Source organism: Ovis canadensis, chromosome 7 (assembly GCF_042477335.2).
Source record: "Ovis canadensis isolate MfBH-ARS-UI-01 breed Bighorn chromosome 7, ARS-UI_OviCan_v2, whole genome shotgun sequence".
NCBI classification, from domain to species: domain Eukaryota; kingdom Metazoa; phylum Chordata; class Mammalia; order Artiodactyla; family Bovidae; genus Ovis; species Ovis canadensis.
This window is the reverse complement of record NC_091251.1, coordinates 21,894,665-21,915,448: the sequence shown is the minus strand read 5'-3', so window position 1 is coordinate 21,915,448 and position 20,784 is coordinate 21,894,665. Positions and strand designations below refer to the sequence as shown.

The 20,784-nt window shown below is 39.4% G+C and overlaps 1 protein-coding gene across 1 annotated transcript in view; it reads left to right on the top strand.

The window, feature by feature from the left end:
• Positions 1-12,025: 12,025 nt before the first annotated feature.
• Positions 12,026-20,784, top strand: part of AP3B1 (adaptor related protein complex 3 subunit beta 1) — a 239,683-nt gene continuing 230,924 nt past the window's right edge. Inside the window, exon 1 of the mRNA XM_069595365.1 lies at positions 12,026-12,334. Coding sequence (XP_069451466.1) covers positions 12,207-12,334 — 128 coding nt within the window. The 5' untranslated portion in view covers positions 12,026-12,206. The remainder of the gene's footprint in view (positions 12,335-20,784) is intronic.

Here is a 20,784-nt window from a genome sequence, read left to right as displayed (position 1 = left end):
GTCTGGCTTATAGTAAAACAGTAGAACTATAACAATAGGGTGTGAATGAATGGTTTTGAATTATTTAATATAACTAATAAAGTAAAAATTAATCTTTTAATATACTTCAATAATTTGAATATATTCATCTTTTTAAATATATGACATATTTTCAACACTACTACCTTGTGTATTACACATATTCATGTAGAGGGTTATCTCTTCTTATTAAGATGTCTTTGAGGAGAAGGCTTGGCTCTTCCTCAATTTTGTGCCTAACATGATCTCTAGCACATGCCATATGCAAGGCAAGTTCCATATGTATATATTGACTACATTAACAAAACATTCAGATTGCTCTCTGCGTATAAAAACTTCAGAGCTTTCACACTTTAAGGAGTTTAAGAAGATATCTAAGGGAGCTGATTCTATAATTTCAACATTTAGGAACAAGCCCAGAGATTTTGTTAACAAAGAAGTTAGAAAGTTTATTTATACCTGGAGGAGCAGTGTTCTGAAAGTATTTTCTTTTTCTTTAAAAAAACAGTTTTATTTTTAAATGAGGAAAAGAGCTAATACTTTTTAGGAACTTTGGGTCTGAGAAAGATCAAAACTTGCCTGACTTTGTACATCTAGCTAGTGACGGAGTCAGGGTTCAAACCCAGATCTAGTTAATTGTTCTTTCTGCTGCAAGAGGGAGGCAGAAAGAGGAGGCTATGCTCACTGACTTTGTAAGTAAACCTCAGAGAAAAGAAATGAAGAAGAGGTTTTCACTAGATTTTTACTTCAACTAAACTTCACTTTGCTGAGCACATGCCCTAGGTATCTAAACTTCTTTCAAAACATAGGACTAAATAAAAATACTCAATATATTAAGAATATGAGGAAAAATACAGCAATAAAATCATTTTGTATAACTTAACCCTTTGCCTCTGAGATTAAGTCCCTCTGAAATTCTTAAACAAGAGAATGATAAGTGGCCTAAAGGTTCCCCTTGTGATATTTAGTGATAATAGTTTCTCTCTAGTCTTCTAACATCATTTCAAATAAATATTAGTCATTGTCTAGAGTCCAGCTTATCACATTGCATTTTCCAGAGCAATTTCATTATAAAATATAATAATGAAATCATGGCATTTTCAAAGCATAAATTTCCAAATGTGTACCATTTTAGAAAACCTGAAATGTGAAAATCCCCAAATGCTTGGTACATTAGAGAATTGCATAAATTCAATTACAGAAGGGTTCTTCATGTTTCCAAATAATTGATCATGGGATTTCTTTAAACAGGAGGGCATTATATCTCATATTCATTTGGCAAAAGAAACTGTACTCTATTGAAAAAAACTGTCCTCTTTAACCCAATGCAAAGCCTTCAGAGAGGTTTGTGTTGCAGAGAGAGACACAGATAACTAAAAGACTCAGCTGTCCCAGACAGTTCTGTTACTAATGGGAGTGAGAATAGGAGGCAAGAGCACTGTTAGGGTGGATGGACAGGGAAGACCTCTGCTTGGCTGATATTTGAGTGAACAGCTGAATAGACTCAAGCCTGAATAAAGCTGAAGGAATCAGTCTTTTGAAGACCCAGTGAAACAATGTTCTTTTTTTCACTGAGTAAGTAAGGTCTCCCGGGTCAGAACGAACTTGCTGGATCAAGAGACAAAACACCGACTGTCTGGAGTGCAGTAAACTAGGGGGAGTGGCTCACAATGAAGTCTTTAGATACGAGTGAGGATCATGCAGAACCACAGTAAGCACATGGAGCTAATTTCAATCCTGCATTGTTTTTTCCAAGTTCACTTTTATTTTTATTACATACCACAGACATGTACACTAACCAGAGAGTAGGATGATTCTTTGTACTCTAAAACCACAGGAAATACATTTCCATCTAATCTCTTTTTTTCTGATATTGGAGTGGCATTTCAGATTACCATCTTGCAACTGGTTTAGGGCAAAGTAAAAGAAACCATGGAAGGCAATGGATGCATATTCGTATAATCACGAAGCTATTTTTGGATGTTAGTGGTAACAGGCTGACTGAGAATAGCAGGGCTGTGCAGTATTCAAAATCTTATTACTCAGGTATTTATTTTGTTGTTGTTGTTGTTTAGTCGCTAAGATGTGTCCAACTCTTTTGAGACCCCAAGGTCTATAGCCCATCATGCTCCTCTGTCCATGGGATTTCCCAGGCAGCAATACTGGAGCGGATTGCCATTTCCTTCTCTAGGATTCTGAAATTTCTAAAGAGCTCAATAAATGGAAAATCTTTGCTATTAGAGAACAAATTATTATTTCCTTCATAATTCGAATTTAAATATTTTTTGAAGTGGGAGCACTTAGAAAAATGCTTGTGAAATTTGAGTCTTCACTAACCCTGTGAAATTTGAATTCTGCTAAAAACCAGAAGAGAGTCACTTTCTAATTATAAAGGCTGCTAAAACTATTTATGTAAATTTACTTACTGTTTCTAGACTAGAGTTAGAAAGTCTTTTTTACCGAGAGTCTTTTTTACACCAATTCTTAACCATCCTCAATCCTGAAAATATTTTCCGAAAATTTACTCAAGTCTTGTGGTTTATTTTTCAGCAATCTGGAATTTATTTTTAGATAGTGTGAGTCAGAGATTGTGATAGGGTGAGTGATAACCCTTAAATATATTCAAATCCTAATTTCTTGAAACTATGAATGTTACCTTATAGGGCAGTAATGACTTTGCAGACATGATTAAAGTTTTTGAGATGAGGAGATTAGCCTGGATTATCTTGTTGTTTAGTTGCTAAATCATGTCTGACTCTTGCAACCCCATGGACTGTAACCCGCCAGGATCTCTTTCCATGGGATTTCCCAGGCAAGAAGGCTGGAATGTCCACTTCTTCTCCAGGGGATCTTCCTGACCTAAGGAGCAAACCCACGTCTCCTGCATTGAGACATGGTAAAGGTGGATTCTTTTCCACTGAGCCACCAGGGAAGCCCCTAAATTACCTAGGTAGGTCCTAAATATTGGGTTGGCTAAAAGTTCATTTGGGTTTTGTATAAGATGTTATGGAAACACTTGAACCTACATAACTTGAACGAATTTTTGGCCAACCGAATGTAATCACAAATGTCCATGTAGGAGTGAGGCCGAGGGAGTTTGTCATAGATTGGAAGAAGGCAAAGTAAAGTCAGAGCAGAGAGTTTTGAAGATGTTATGCTTCTGGCCTTGAAGATTAAAGAAGGGGCCAAGAGCCAAGGAATGAAAGGAATGCAATCTAGCTGCTAGAAAAGGCAAAGAAGGTCTTAGGTCTTATCCCTGGAGCTCTGGAGGAGTGGCCCTGCCCATACTTGAGAATGTATCCCTTCACTTCTGGTGGCACTAGTCGTAAAGAACCTGCCTGCCAATGCAGGAGATGCAAGAGACGTGGGTTTGATCCCTGGGTTCGATCCCTGGGTTGGGAAGATCCCCTGGAGGAGGTAATGGCAAACCTCCCCAGTATTCTTGCTTGGAAAATTCCATGGACAGAGGAGCCTGGTGGGCTACAGTCCACGGGATCACAAGGGCTACAGTCCATGGGATTGCAAAGAGTCAGACATGACTGAGCAACTAACTACTACTACTACCTTGACATCTTCTGAGCTCCAGAACTGCAAGAGATTAAACTTATGTTGGTTTAAGCTGCTAGATTTGTGGTAATTTGTTACAGCAGTCATCAGAAATGAATACAGAAATCTAACTTAATTTTTCCACCCTATAGCTAACTAATTAATTGTCCCAGTACCATTTATTAAATAATACATTATTTCATAAGTGTTCTGAAATGTTACCTTTATCATAATGTCAATATTCACTCAGAGTTAGTCTATTTCTATTCTATCAATCAGTCTATTGATTCTTGAGACACTACCAAACTTTTATTTTATTTTATTTTATTTTTGACAAAGCAAGAGATTTTATTGGGAAAGGGCCAAACTTTTAAATTGCAACAACTTTATAGTACATTTATGTGAGTAGGAGGGTAATTCCTTCATCATGCTGTACTCCTCCTAACGCTCATCTCCAGTTTCTTTCTTCAAGCTGTGTTTATTCGTCCAGATAAACTTTAGGTTTAGTTTGTTTGGTAAAAAAGTTTGAATTTTGATGGTAATTGTGTTAAATATTATAGGTCCATTTTCCTATCCAGAATCATAGACTCTCTTCTCAGGTGTTTTCCCCACTGTCCACCCTTTGGTAAAATGTTATAGTTTTTCTTCACTTATGTCTTGTAAACTTCTCAGGCTTATTTGTTGCTACTGTGGAAGAGGGTCTTTTAAAATTACATTTTATAAGTGGATATTGGTGTGTAGGATTGCTATTGGATTTTGAATCTGGCCACTCTGCTGAATCAACATAAAGGTCTATTACTTTTCTCTTAGATTTTCCAGCAAGAAAATCATATTATCTATAAATATTATAATTTTTATTTTCCACTATCTATTTTTGTTTATCTTTCTTATTGTATTAGCTAGAATTGATAGTATTAAATGGTAATGCTGTTACTAGGTATATCTATTCTTTTTCTGACTGTAGTTGGAATACTTTTGTGTTTCACTATTAAATAGTAATGTGTTTTACTCTGTATGTTTGTGGAAATATTTTAACATAATCTATACATATGACATTTATGTAGTAGTACTTCCTTATCTGGGCTTCCCAGATGGTGCTAGTGGTAAAGAACCTGCCTGTCAATTCAGGAGATGTAAGAGATGATGGCTCCATCCCTGAGTCGAGAAGATCCCCTGGAGGAGGGTGTGGCAACCCACTCCAGTATTCTTGCCTGGAGAATCCCATGACAGAGGACCCTGGTGGGCAACAGTCCATGGGGTTGCAAAGAGTTGGTCACAACTGAAGTGACTTAGTGCGCACTCCCTTGTCTACCATGGATATGTTAAAAAAAAAAAACCAGTGGATGCCTAATAACATAAGTAGTAGTAAACCCTATATTATGTATTCTTCTATGCATACATAACAATGATAACATTTAATTTAGGCACAGTAAGAGAATATCCAAATTGCCAGCAACATTACTCCTGCACTGTGTGTCCATTATTAAGAACAATAAGGTTTACTTAAAAACAAGCCCTGTGATACTGATAACCAAGATTGCTACTAAGCGACCAATGAGCAGGTAGTGTATATAGCGTGGAAATGCTGGACAAACAGATAATTCATGTCCTGAGCAAAACAGAGTGGGACAGCACAAGATTTCATCATGTCACTCAGACTAGCATGCAATTTCAAATGCATGGCTGTTTATTGCTGGAATTCTTCATTCAATATTTTTGGATTGTGGTTGACTGCAGGTAACTGAAACCATGGAAAGCAAACAGTGGATAAATGGGGACTTCCGTATATGCACAATAATGGTAACACTACTTCTTTCCATTTCCTGGGCTACCAAGCATTTCTTTAAGTCAGAAAAACTGATTCAACATTATTAAATCCATTTCTAACATCTATTAATATATATACTGCATTTACTAAGTATACTCAGTTTTTTAATGTTTAAGGTTCTTTTATTAAACCTAAAACCTACTGGGTAGTTTTAGGTTTTCCTTTAATATTAGTTTAGCATATTACTTAGAAAGTCTGTATATCTCCTTATTTGGTATTAAAAAATCAGGCTTGGATATTAGTAATACTAGTCTTACAAAATGGATTTGAAAGTGCTTTGTCTTTTTCTTTTTAAAAATTTAGTAATAGTTTAATGTAACAGACACTATCTATAATGTGCCTACAAATAAAAAAGACCTATACCTCATTTGAAAATAAGCAAATGTCAACTCTACATAATTAAAAGAAAAAAATTCATTTAATGTATGCTTTAACTCCATCACATTTGGAGTAATTATATAGTCCTATTTCCCTGGGAAAGGCCTGGTTTATATGGGTTCTTTCAGTAAAATTATGACTAGTTCATAAAAAGTCTTAAAAGTTTGAAATTTGGACAATGCATTCTTATATGGACATCACCAACTCAATGGACATGAATTTGAGTATAACTCCGGGAGATGGTGGAGGAGGGATGAGTCTGGCGTCCTGCAGTCCTACAAAGAGTCAGACATGACTTAGCAACTGAACAACAACAATTAAAATAAAATTTAAATAATAATGAGGATCTTATTATTTATACTTTGCCAATGAGATTAACAAATGTTAAAAATATTTACAGGATTCATTGCTAGAAGGGGTATGATGAAACAGAGGAATATCTGTAGAAGAGAAAATTGGAATCCTCCTTTTGGCTTATAAATTTGGCACTATCAAAATTTTTATGTGTGTACATCACTGGACCTAGCTATTGGACTTCTGGGATCTTACTTTATGGAAAAACTGATGCTAGTGTACAAATACATGTATGGGCAATGTTATTGTATAGGCTACTGACTAAATAAAAGTGTATCCATAGAATGAAATATTACATATATGTTTTAAAAAATGAGGCAGCCATATAAATTGGCACTGAAAGATTTCCATAATACATTAAAAAAAATAAGATGCAGACTGATAATACAGTTTTAACTGACATTTGGTAAAATATACACATGTATAATTTGTTTTTCTATGCTTAGAAAATAAGTTCGAAAATACGTATATACCAAATTTAACATCTATTATCATGGGGATTCAAATGAACAGAAACTGAAATTAGAATTCAATACAGATTTTATTAAAATGTTAGGGAAAAAAACATTTTGAAAAAACAGCATGGTTAACAATGATCCTGAGATTCTATATATGTCAATAGGAGACAGAAAAAATTGGTTTGGGCTTGGTAACAGAGGTCAAAGAATAATTTGGTTCTATTAGAGCTGAAGTTTCTTCTGGATAGAAGCATGACATTTCTCCTATGAGAAAATATCACAACTATATGTAAGATTTTTGAATTCTGAAGGAATGTGAGAGCTTGACCTCAACCAATGTAGTTACTATTTTTATGTATTTTTGTACATTTCTGTAAGAATACTTCTGTAACAGTCTTAGAATCTTAAGGCATAAAGGAATTCAAGTCTTCTCTTGTCAATTCTTTAGCATCTTTTCAGTGATAAAGTTTCATCTGTTTTTGAAAGGAATATTTATTTTGCATCCTGTACATATGAATCCAGAGAAAAATTACCCAACAAGTATTTTGAGGAATATATAATCATAATACTCACACCATTTAAGGACAATGTAAAAAATTGTAGCTCAATTTCCGATACTAGTCTGCGTGAAAAAATTAAAATATTACCAAATAAAATCAAGCAGTGAATTCAACATAACAGACTCAAGAATAAAGAACTTAAAATCCATGATAAAAGCAAACTACTTAATGTAAAATCAAATAAGTGTGTTCATGTGCAATTCTCAGAAAACAAAATGCAAATGGAACAATAATTTTAAAAGGTACTCAGATTCATTATATGAAAATGAATATGAAGTATAATAAAACAATATTCATACCTATCATATTGATGATGATGAAAACTTCTGAGAAAGTGTTAGTGAGAATGTGAGGAAAGAAGATCTCTCATGCATTGCTGTGGGAATGTAAACTGTTAAAATTATATGCTAGCTGCTCAGTCGTGTCCAACTCTTTGTGACCCCATGGTCTGGCCATGGGATTTCCCAGGCAAGAATACTGGGGTGGGTTTCCATTCTCTTCTCCAGGGAATCTTCCCAACCCAGGATTCAAACCTGGGTCTCCTGCATTGCAGGCAGACTCTTTACAGTCTGAGCTACCAAGGATAGCTCTGGTATAATTATATTGGAGAACAACTGAGGATATTCAGTAAAGGTACATACAATGTACAACCAAGACATTCTGTGCCAAGAAATATATGCCAAATATTCTCTAGGATATGCAATTATCAGTGTCCTCATTTCACGGATAAGTTTCTTTTACTATTAAATGAACTAACATACATAAGTCATTTCTATGCCTGGTACATATTAAGCGTTTTTTAAATAATTTCATTTATTTATTCATTTTTGGCTGTGCTGGGTCTTTGTTGCTGCACAGGCTTTTCTCTCGTTGCGGCAAATGGGGACTGCTCTCTAGTTGCAGTGCATGGTGTTGGAGATTACGAGTGAAATGACATAAAACAAGACACACACAAAGGACAGACGACATGTACACACTCCGGCTGGAGGAACAGAACAGAACTGCCCAAACTATTTGGGCTTTATTATTATAAAGCCCCCCTAGGCAGAATTCCAGACTGCATGAATAAGCCTTTTCAGTACAGCGCAGGTGCATACATGTTATCATACAGCAAAGGGGAGTGAAATTCCGGCCTTCTGCAGAGTCTGTCCAGAGCCCTTATCACAAGAAGGGAATGTTCCCTTATTTGCAAGGGACCATCAATCTCAAGGCTGTGTCCGTCTCCTTGGCAGAATATCTTGTTTGCAAGCAGCACATCTCCACTTTCCTTATTGTGGCCGCATTAACCCTTCAGCATGGGTTTCTCATTTCAGTGGGGCAGGGGCTCCAGGGTGTGCAGGCTTCAGTCGCTGTGGCATGTGGCTTGGAAGCTGCGACTTGCGGGCTCTGGCGCACAGGATCGTTGTGGCCCATGGGTTGGTTTCTCTGCAGCATATGGGATCTACCCAGATTAGAGACTGAACCCGTGTCTCCTGTATTGGCGGGCGGATTCTTTACCACGGAGCCACCAGGGAAGCCCGAAGCCATCTATCTATTAAGCATATACCATCATCATCAACATTATCATCATTATCATCATGAATAATCAGCTGTAGATTAAACTCCATAGATCGATCAATATCATCATTATTGACAACACCACATTTTAAGTGCTTCATTGTCTCATCCCTGGAGGAATATTCAAACATGAATAAAAAACCTGCCACGTTTTGATCAGAATATGAAATACGGAGGGCATTCTTCTCTCTCCATTAGAGGACCTAGAACTGCAGTCATGCTTGTTACCAATGTTAACAGTGTGGCTTTTCTTTTTAAAATTAAACTCTTAATTTTTGTTAAAACTTTATTTCTTAGAAATTTTAGGTTCACAGCAAAATTGAGAGGAAAGTATAGAAATTTCCCATATATGCCCTGCCCTTATACATGCACTGCTGCTGCTGCTGCTAAGTCACTTCAGTCGTGTCCAACTCTGTGCGACCCCATAGACGGCAGCCCACCAGGCTCCACCGTCCCTGGGATTCTCCAGGCAAGAACACTGGAGTGGGTTGCCATTTCCTTCTCCAATGCATGAAAGTGAAAAGTGAAAGTGAAGTCGCTCAGTTGTGTCTGACTCTTTGCGACCCCATGGACTGCAGCCCACCAGGCTCCTCCATCCATGGGATTTTCCAGGCAGGAGTACTAGAGTGGGGTGCCATGCACAGCCTCCTCATTACCGCCTCTTCATTAGAGTGGTCGTTTGTTACAACGGATGAACTTTTACTGACCCATCATTATCACCCAAAGTTCACAGTGTCTATAAGGTTCACCTCTGGTGTTATTCATTCTGTGGGTTTAGAGAAATGTATTCTGATACATATTCATTATCATGGTATACAGCGTATTCTCAATGCCCTAAAAATCCTCTCTTCTCTGCCTATTCATCCCTCCTCTCCCCAAATGAATCCTTGGCACCCACTGATGCTTTTACTGTCTTATAGTTTGGCATTTTCCAGATGCCATATAGTTGGAATCACAGAATATGTAACCTTTTCAGATTGACTTCTTTCACTGGGATGCATGCTCAGTTGGTAAGTTATGTCCAACTCTTTGTACCCTATGGATTGTAACCCGCCAGGCTCCTCTGTCTATAGATTTTCCCAGACAAGAATACTGGAGTAGGTTGTCATTTCTTTCTCCAGGGGAATCTTCTCGATCCAGGGATTGAACCTGTATCTCCAGCATCTTCTTGTATTGACAGGCGGATTCTTTACCACTGAGCCACCTGGGAAACCCCTCTTTCACTTAGTAATGTGCATTTAAGATTCCTCCACATCTTTTCATGGCTTGATATCTCCTCTCTTTTTAGTGCTGAATAATATTCCACTGTCTGGATGTGCCACATTTTAGTTACACAATTACCCACCGAAGATACATCTTGATTGCTTTCCATTTTGGTGATTATGAATACAGATGCTAGAAACACCTGTGCATGTTTTTGCATGGACATGTTTTCAACTCCTTTGGATAAATACGAAGGAGCACAATTGGTGGATTATATGGTAAAAGTATGTTTAATTTTGTAAGAAACTGCCAAACTATCTTCCAGTGTGGCTGTACCATTTTGCATTCCCACCAGCAACAAATGAGAGTTTCTTGTGCTCTATATCCCCACCAGCGTTTGGTGTTGTTAGTGTTGTGGACTTCGGTGATTTTAGTAGTAGTAGGTATGTGCTGTTGTTTAGTCAGTAAGTCGTGTCCTACTCTTTTTTGAGATTCCATGGCCTATAGCCTGCCAGGCTCCTCTGTCCCTGGGATTTTCCAGGCAAGAATATTGGAATGGGTTGCTATTTCTTTCTCCAGGGGATCTTCCCCACCCAGGGATTGAACCTGGGTCTCCTACATTGTAGGCTTTACTGCTGAGCCACCGGGGAAGACGTGTAGTGATATCTGATTATTGTTTTCAGTGTGGCCATTAGAGGACGCGAAGACCACATTCTGATCCTTATACACTTCGGACCCGCCCCACGCACTGGCCCTCTGGGTTGTGTTTTACTGTGTGTGTGTGTGTGAGCCGCTCAGTTGTGTTTGACTCTTTGCGACCTCATGGATTGTAGCCCACCAGGCTCATCTGTCCATGGTATTCTCTAGGCGAGAATACTGGCTGCTGCTGCTGCTGCTGCTGCCAAGTCGCTTCAGCCGTGTCCGACTCTGTGCGACCCCATAGATGGCAGCCCATCAGGCTCCCCCGTCCCTGGGATTCTCCAGGCAAGAACACTGAAGTGGGTTGCCATTTCCTTCTCCAATGCATGAAAGTGAAAAGTGAAAGTGAAGTTGCTCAGTCGTGTCTGACTCTTCGCGACCCCATGAACTGCAGCCTACCAGGCTCCTCCGTCCATGGGATTTTCCAGGCAAAAGTATTGGAGTGGGGTGCCATTGCCTCCTCCCGAGAATACTGGAGTGCATAGGTATTCCCTTCTCCAGGTGAACTTCCGGTCCCGGGGATGGAACCCAGGTCTCGCGTGTTGCAGGGGGATTCTTTACCTTCTGAACCACGAGGGAAGCCCTGTGTTTCACTAGTCCCCTTACAGTTTCTAACTTCCAGGCTCTAGGTTTCGGAGCTTCCCTAAACCGGAAGCAGTGGAAATAGTGCGCAGCATGCTCTGAAATCCACCCGAAATATCAGGTGTGAGGGGGGCAAGTTACTCCTGAAAAAGTTTCTCACGTGCTACTCTGGAGCCAGGCAACTTTCTGCCTGACTCCCCTTAAAACTTTAGTTAAGTGCTACCACAAGAAGAACAAAAAGAGGTGCCCAGATAATGGGCTACTTCTGGTGTTCGGGACAGCTCTATTTTTTTTTTTTTTTAAACGCCAGTAGGAAGCACGCCGTTAGCTCCTTGGAACCAATGGCCCCAGGATTTTCCTTTGAAACTACAATGATCCCATCTTGGCGGTGGCAGATCCCAGAAAGACAGGGTTTTAGAAACTTCCTTAAAACTCAGAGCTCTGCATAAAGATTGCCTGGGGCAGATGTAACAGCAAGACTCTGCAGGCTGGAGGGAAAGCATTAGAAACCAGCCTAAACAGGAAAAGCAATCCTAATTAAGTTTAGCAAAGTTGATCTGGTGTGTTAAATGGTGTTTCAGGAGAAATCTGAAAACTTCTGGTTTACAACAAGAATTCCAAAAAAGAGGTGTCCGGCCCGGGGAATCTCCTAAGGGACCAAAATGGATACGTGGGTATCTGTCTCCAAAAAAAACCCCCAACTCTAAAAAGAGCTTAGTCTCTAGCCCGCTGAGGGCCTGCCTAGCGCAGAGGCTGGGTTCGAGCCGCTCGGCTACCTCAAAAGCCCGGAGGCGGGAACTCCAGTCCGGCCCGGGAGTGGCCGGGGGGTGGGCTCTGGCCGCACGCACACTGGGCATGCGCAGGGGGTGGCCCGCCGGGTCGGCTTGGGAGCCGTGACGAGTCCGGAAGCGCCTGCGCGCGCCCCTCTGCACGAGAACTAGTTTTGTTTCCAGTCGCTGGGACCGGAGCCCGTCAGAGAGAACCCCGGGCAGGACCAGCTCGACACCCGGCGACCCCGCGGCGATGTCCAGCAACAGCTTCGCTTACAATGAGCAGTCGGGAGGAGGGGAGGCGACGGAGCTGGGTCAGGAGGCGACCTCAACCATTTCCCCCTCCGGCGCCTTCGGCCTCTTTAGCAGCGATATGAAGAAGTGAGGAGAAAGGTTTGGGGTGTGGGGACGGGACTGAGGGGCTGGGGCTCCCGGGACAGGGGCAGGGTCGCCCTGAGACCGTCCGGGAGCGGAGCGGGCGTTTCCTGCCGCGCTATCACTTGGGAGTGGTGGGAGTTGTTGGGAGTTTGGGTTGAGTGTGTGGAGGGGTTCTCTAGGAGTTTTCAGACTTTAGTGAAAAAGAACCATTGGGACCGCTTAGGTGCCATCCCCAAAGACCCCGATTGGTCTGGGGCCCAGGAGTCTGAATTTTGAGCAAACACTTAAAGCCAGTTTAAAGTTTGCTTGATGCCACCTGGAGAAATTCTCTCTCTAGGGTGGAAGGATTCAAGTTTGGGGAGCTGAGAGGGAAAGTTAGATTGTGTCTTATGGGAACCTGTTCTGTGACTCTTGAGTGTAGAAGCAAGGAGGTGTTTTAGGCGCTTTATGAATGAACAAGCTGGTTTATTCAGGCACCAGTGTTCCCGGAAAATGTCTTTTGCATTACAGACCAAAAAAGAAAAAACAAAACCCCCCACCAAAAGTATAAGACAACCCCCAAACCAAAAAACAAAGCTAGGAAACAGTAAGAAGCATATGAGGAGAATATTTAGAGTGTGGGCAAGTGGCACAATTTTGCAAATAATGTGGATTTTTAAAATGAACCCTAAATAATGTATACGTGTGTGTGTTTTTAAAGTTATTACGAGTATTTTAAGTACCACCGAAAAAGGGAAAGAAAACACCCCGCTCATTGTTTTTTTTGTGTGTGTGGTGAGGGAGAGAGAGTGATTTTAAACTTACAGAATTCTGGTAACTTTGCACTTTTTGGTAATAATTTTTACATTTTTTCTTATTTTTGATCTCTCAGTACTTAGTGAACATAATAGGCTAACACTAGATTTATGCTGAACTTAAGGTAAAGTAGCTATGCTGGTGGCCTTGCGGTGTCAGAAAGATAAATTAAAATTCATTTTATTTAATTAAATAATTTATTTGATTAAAATTTAATGTAATTAAATTTATTTTAAAAGGCGTTCTGGAAATTGCTAGTAGTTGAAGTTGAGGTTACATTTTGACTGTATTAAGCTAACTGAAATCTGTGTGGAGTGTGTGGAATAGAGTTTTTTGTTTATTTCCTTATTCTCAGGTTAGCAAAGTTTATAAGTAATGTAACTTCAGTAATTTTTCATTTTTCCTTCTATGCATTTAGATGATGGATTATTCCAACAAGAAGCTTGTTGCAGTTCTGTTGTTCTATTAGCAGAAATTTCAACTGTTAAATTAATGTTTAAGTCTGTAGAGTCTGTTTTACATGTGATATGCTTACAGTTGATCTACTTTTATGGATTGTGAACTTCTAAGGTGTTTTCCTCTTAGAGCCTTTCATTTCCTATTTTGTCAGATTTGGGTCTAATATTGAAAAAAATGTGTGGTTTTGACTGTGACCAGTGTTACTGAGGTGACTGAGCATGTTGGAGTTGAAATGAAAATAGCTGACTTTGAGTACTTCTGCACACTACTTTACATTGATTATCTCATTTGGTCCTCCTGACAACTGTCTGGCTGAGTGAGTATGACTTACAGAAAATTATTCTGTGACTTTGAGGTGCCACAGAGGATATAGAGCAACCCAAAAATACTTTGATTCCACTTTGCAGATGAGAAAATTGGAGCACAAATTGTTAATTTGCCTAAGATAACAGAACTAGAACACTGAGCTGCCTGAGTTTGAGCTCACAGTCTCATCTCAGAGCCCATTCTCTTGAGTATTTGGATATGCTGCTTGACAACGTTTATTGTACCTTGGTCTTCCCTTGTATTGCAGTTAGTAAAGAATCTGCCTGCAATGCAGGAGACCTGGGTTTGATTCCTGGGTGGGGAAGATCCCCTGGAGAAGGAAATAATTATATCTTATTAGAGAATGCAATCAAATCATTAAAACTTTACTAGTCGTAGAGAGTGTATGACCTTGAGGCTTTCAGGAATTAGAAACATTTTGGCCATTGAATTGCAAACTAGTGCAGTTGTACAGAAACAGGGACCTGTGTTCTGGAAGTGGTCACTTAACCTCTCTTGAGCTTACATTCTCTCATTTATAAAAATGTGATATTTCTTGCCTTTTTAAAAAACCCAAATGACAAAATTTATGTAAAAAACTTCAAGCTTACCCTAATCCTGTACTCTGATTTTTTTAATCAAAGTATAATTGACATCAACATGTTAATTTCAGATATACACCATAATGTTCAATAGATTTTTTTATATATTGAGAAATTATCACCACAGCAAGTCTGGTTAACATCTGTCACCATACTTACAGTTTGGTTCCCCCCTCCCCTCGAATGAGGACTTTGAAGATTCACTTTTAGTGATTTTCAAATATGTAATACAATATTATTAACTGTAGTTACCATGGTGTACATTATATCCTCCTGACTTATTTGCTTTATAGCTGGAACTTTGTGCCTTGGACTTTCTTCACCCATTTCTCCCACAACCTCTGGTCTCATTTTTGATGATTTACTTTGAATGATTTTGAGTTTGCAAAAAAGTTGCAAGAATAATAGAGAACTACTCTTGATGTAGGCTCAGTTTTTAAAAAATCACTACATTGCTTTATTTCTCTTTCTTTCTCCATCCACACACAGACATACACACATTCGTATTATCTCTTATCCATTGGAGAATAGGTTGAGTAAGGCCGGACCCCGGGGGCCATGATGGGCCGCCCCTCCTCTCCCTGCCACCGGCAGGGGAAGTCCCTAATGGAAGGAGCCTCCCAGATCCCTGGGACCAATGACAGCACACTTCACCAGCTAAAGCCGCCCCACCCCAGCCACATAGAAGGACCTGTCAGCCCGCGATGCCTCGGCCTGGCGACCTGTCCGAATCCCCGTCCATCTAGCCTGACCATCCCTCGCAACCAACGTATAAAAACCACCCCCAACATGGTCTGGGCGCGGACTTCCTCGACGTGCCTCGTTGGGGTCCGGGAACCCCGCCCGGGAGCGCTTCACCATTAAAAAGTCTGTTAGACACTCTTTTGGTGTCCTGGTCTTTTACCTAACAGGTTGTATACACCATGTCCCTTTATCCTCATACCTTAGCATGTATTTTTTAAGAACAAGGATATTCTCATTCACAACTGCAGCACTGTTAGGGTTAGGAAGTTTATCATTATTACAATTTACAGTCTATAATCCTGTGTTGTCATTTGTCCCAATAAATACTTTTAATTTTTTTTAGCATTTTTTTTCTCTAGTGTAGAATCCAGTCCAAGATTATATAGTTTACTTAGTTCTCATATCTCTTTAATCTCCTTTAAACTGGAATAGTTACTTAGCCTTTGTCTTTCACTGCCTTGATATTTTTGAAGAACACAAGCCAATTACTTTATAGCATGTTAATCAGTTTGCCTTTGCTGGTGTTTCCTCACGTTTTGACTCTTGTTAAATATCCCAGGCTGCATTGCTACCTTCTTAGACTTTTGTGTCAGGAGGCATAGGGTGCCCACCTTTATAATGTTAATTTTCCCCGTTATAGGATTTTTTTCTAGTTACCTATGGGGGGACACTTTGAGATCATACAGGTGTTCTGCTCTTCATTTGATCCACCATCCCCTGTACTTAGCCACTGTGTGTGAATCTCCTGCACCAGTCTTTACTACAATGTCTGCAGTGGTGATGTTTTTACTGGAGGATAATTGCTTTACAGTTTTGAGGTGGTCCCTGCCACACATCAGCACGAATCAGTCATAATTATATGTGTGTGTGTGTGTATTCCCTCCCTCTGGAGCCTCCCCCTCTCAACCCCCAGTTCTATCCCTCTAAGTCATCACAGAGCACCAGGCTGGGCTCCCTTTGTTATATAGCAGCTTCCTGACAGTTGTTAACTTATTTTACAAATGATAGTATATATAAATGTCAATGCTACTACTTTCTCAATTTCTCCTAGCCTCTCTTTCCAGCAGTGTCCAGAAGTCTGTTCTCTACCTCTGTGTCTCCATGTCTTCTCTGTAAATAAGTTCACTGTTTTCCTAGATTCCATACATATGTGTTGAAAGAAAAGTGAAGGTGTTAGTTGCTCAGTCATATTCGACTCTTTGCAACCCTGTGGACTGTAGTCTGCCAGGCTCCCCTATCCATGGGATTCTCCAGGTAGGAATACTGGAGTGGGTTGCCATTCCTTTCTCCAGGGGATCTTCCTGATCCAGGGATTGAACCTAGGTCTCCTGCATTGCAGGCAGATTCTTTACCGACTGAGCCACTAGGTGTTAATACATGTTTGTTTTCCTCTTTTTGACTTATTTCATTCAGTATAACAGATTCTGGGTTCATCCACCTCACTACAACGGACTCAAATTTGTTTCTTTTTATGGCTGAATAATATTCCTATATATAAATATAATACACACACTTCCCACCCCCCCACCCCCACCCCTACAACTTCTGTATTGACATCTAGGTTGCTTCCATGTCCTGGCTGTGATAAATAGTGCTGCAGTGAACATCGGGGTACATGTGCCTTTTAGAATTGTGATTTTCTCAGGGTGTATGCCCACTAGTGGGATTGCTGGGTCATATGGTAGTTTTATTCCTTGTTTGTTAAGGAGTCCGTGCTGTTCTCCATATTGGCTGTACCAGTTTACATTCCTGCCCCCAGTGCAGTAGAGTCCCCTTTTCTCCACATTCTCTCCAACATTTATTATTTGTAGTTTTCTTTTTTATGATGGCTGTTCTGATTGGTGTGAGATGTTTTCTTTTGTCTTGAATGCCTATTTTAACCAGTTTGGCTGTGTGTGTATAATTTAAAATAGTAATTATGAATAATTTGTTTTTGGATTAAACATTTACTTAGAAATTAATTTCTAGAAACAGACAATACTAATTAGTTTTTTAAACAATGGTAAAACTACTGAATTTCTGAATCTCTCTTTTTTTTTTGAGAACATCACAGTGTATTAGAAAGAGTATTGGACCTAGAGTGAGAAGACCTGGGTTTAAGTTGATGTTTCTGCTTGTAGTAATGTTTCTTTGTTCAAGTTGCTTGATCTCTTCAGACTTCAGTGCCTTTATTTCTAGGGAGGGTATGATAATACTTGTCTATTTTGTGAGTTTTTCACAAGATGGTATAGTGGAAATGACTTCTGAACTAGAAGAGTGACTAACACTATTTGGAAAAGGTCTTGAAAGCTTCACTGAGGTGGTAAAATATTAGGTCATAAAGCCTGAGAAGATTTTTGCCAGTTGGAGAGTAGGGGGAGTTCTTCAGGCAAAGTATATAGAAACCAGGAGAGTTGCAAAAGAAAATGCATGTTTAGATGAAATATAGATTCAAGCATCAGCATTTAGAATTGTGGACAATAATTAAAGTATGAGAATGGATGAAATCGCCCAGGGAAAACTTTTCTTTTTAGGAGAAGAGGCAGTTTAGACAAAACTGTAGGGAGCATCAATATTTAAGGTGTGAATGAATGAACAACTAGGGAAGGAGACAGTGCTCAGAGGGCTAGGAAACCAGAGGAAAGTTTAAAAAAAAAGGCAAGCTGAAAGGAGCAAGGAAGTGGTTAACTATGTTAGGAGTTGCTGAGAGAAGGCAGATGGAATGAGGGCTGAAAAGTGGCCATTGGATTTAACAATTCAAAGGTAACCAGCGGAGCAATTTTTCAGTCCTTGCTGAAATTGGGGTGGTCTTTTCATTTGTTAGATTTGCAGAGCTGATGTAGCCCCAAAGGACTGCACGCTTTTCTGTTGTCTTACTATATCGTGTAGTCCGATGTAATCAATATGTCAGTGTTTTTGTATTGCCAATGATGAAGCCTAGCTTACTTTTTTAACTTAAATTTTATTTATTGTCAGCTTTATATTATCCATGAAAATTACGCTGCATATAACTCTTTAACCTTTACTATCAGTGTTTCTCAGTGGAGTCTACTAGGAATTTTACATGGGTCTCTGGTGTGTGTACATTATGGTAGGGTACAGTCCAAAGGGTCGCAAAGAGTTGGATATGGCTGAGTGGCTGGGCACACAACAGACAACACATTTAGCTCTATCCACACTGTTTTTTCTCACTTTCAAGGGGCATATAGAAATGTGTGTGAATGAGAGTAACCTTTTTATAGGGATGTTCTCGAGTTAACCTTATTGAAAGTAAAGATGAACCAGTCCTGTCGACCAAGAAAATGCAGAGGGCTACAAATAAAATAGTTTATTTGGGGTCTTAAGATTTGCAGTTCGAAATTGTACAGTGGAAAAGAGTCCAGAGTCTTATAAAGATGAAAGCCACAAAGTCATTACCTGGCAAGAACTATGGTTGACCACTATGCAAGGAAGTATTTGCTGTTAATGAATAGGCTGTCATGAGTTACTTCAGAGTAAGGGTTGGATAAATATTTTGAGTTTCTGGAACATTGGGCATATACTGTGGATACCTCCGTTAAGATAGTGGTTGAAGTTCAGATTCCATCTGGGCCGTTGTTGTTAAATCACACTTAATCAGTGGCCTCCCAGCTCTGTTTTCGAGAGCTCTCCAACCACTGCTGACTTCATTTTGTTTTCTTTTTACAGCCCCAGATGTCAGTGCCTTGTTGATAGTAACACACTGTTCTATTTTTTGTGTTTGTATTCCAGTTTTATTGAGATATAATTGATATACAGCACTGTATGAGCTTAAGGTATACAACATAATGATTTGACTTACATATATCATGAAATTATTACCACAGTAAATTTAATGAACATCCATCATCTCATATAAATGTAACATTAAAGAAATAGAAAATAATTTTTTCCCTTGTGATGAGAACTTTTAGGATTTGCTTAATAATTTTCACTTATAAAGTATAGCAATGTTAGTTATATTATCATATTGTATAGTACATTCCCAGTTGTGAGATAAAGTACTTAAAACTGGAAATCTGTACCTTTTGACTGTCTTTATCCAATTCCCCCACTCCCCAATCTCCCTCCTTCTGGTAACTGCGAATCTGATCTCTTTTTCTGTTAAGTTTGTATGTTTGTTTTTTGGTGAGTAATTGACCTGTCACATACTACGTTAGTTCTTGGTACATAGCACAGTGGTTCAATGTTTCTATACATTTCCAAATGATCACTATGATAAGTCTAGCTGGTATCTCTTGCCATACAAAGGTACTTCATATTTATTGACTGTATTCTCCAGACTGTGCATTTCATTGCCCGTGACTCATTTATTTTGTAACTGAATTTTGTACACTGATTCCTTCTTCCCCCCAAACCATCTGTTTGTTCTTTGTATCTGTGATTCTATTTCTGTTTAGTTATGTTTGTTCATTTGATTTTCCCGATTCTTTGTCTGTCTTTCCCTGTCTGACTTGTTGCCCTTAGCATAATACCCTTTGGTCGTTACATCTTGTAGAAAACGGCAAGATTTCATTGTTTTTTATGGGTGGGTGTTCTTTCGAGGGAATGATGCTAAAGCTGAAGCTCTAGTACTTTGGCCACCTCATGTGAAGAGTTGACTCATTGGAAAAGACTCTAATGCTGGGAGGGATTGGGGGCAGGAGGAGAAGGGGACGACAGAGGATGAGATGGCTGGATGGCATCACTGACTCAATGGACGTGAGTCTGAGTGAACTCCGGGAGTTGGTGATGGACAGGGAGGCCTGGCGTGCTGCGATTCATGGGGTCGCAAAGAGTCGGACACGACTGAGCGCCTGAACTGAACTGAACTGAATATCCCACTGTGTTCTGTGTGTTGTCTCTGTGTGTGTGTATATACACCATGTGTTCTTTGACCATTCATCTATCAGTGGACACTTAGATCGCTTTCATATCTTGGCTATTTAAATAATGTTGCAGTGAACTTTTATGGTGCATACATCTTTTCAAATTACTGTTTTTGTTTTCTTTGAATAAATACCCAGGAGTGGAATTGCTAAATCATATGATAGCTGCTTTTGATTTTTTGAGGAACCTCCATACCCTTATGGCTGCGGCAATTTACAGTGCCATCAACAGTGTCCCTTTTTCCCCCACATCTTTGCCATCTTTTATGGAGTTATGTGGTTTTTCTGATACTGACTTGTATGAGCTGTTTATATATTTTGGACGTTAATCCCTGGTCACTAATATCATTTGCCGATATTTTCTCCCATTCCATAGGTTGTCTCTTTCTTTTGTTGATTGTTTCCTTTGCTGTGAAAACACTTTTAATTAGATCCACTTACCTATTTTTGCTTTTATCTCTTTTGTCTTAGGAGACAGGTCCAAAAAAAATAGTTATGATTTATGTCAATATTCCGCCTCTCTTTTTCTAGACGTTTTAGGGTTTCAGGTCTTACATGTAGGTCTTCAATCCATTTTGAGTTTATTTTTATATATGCTGTGAGGTAATGTTCTAACCTCAGCTTTTACATGCAGCTTGTCGAAGAGACTGTCTTTTCTACGTTGTACCTTAAACTCTTGGTT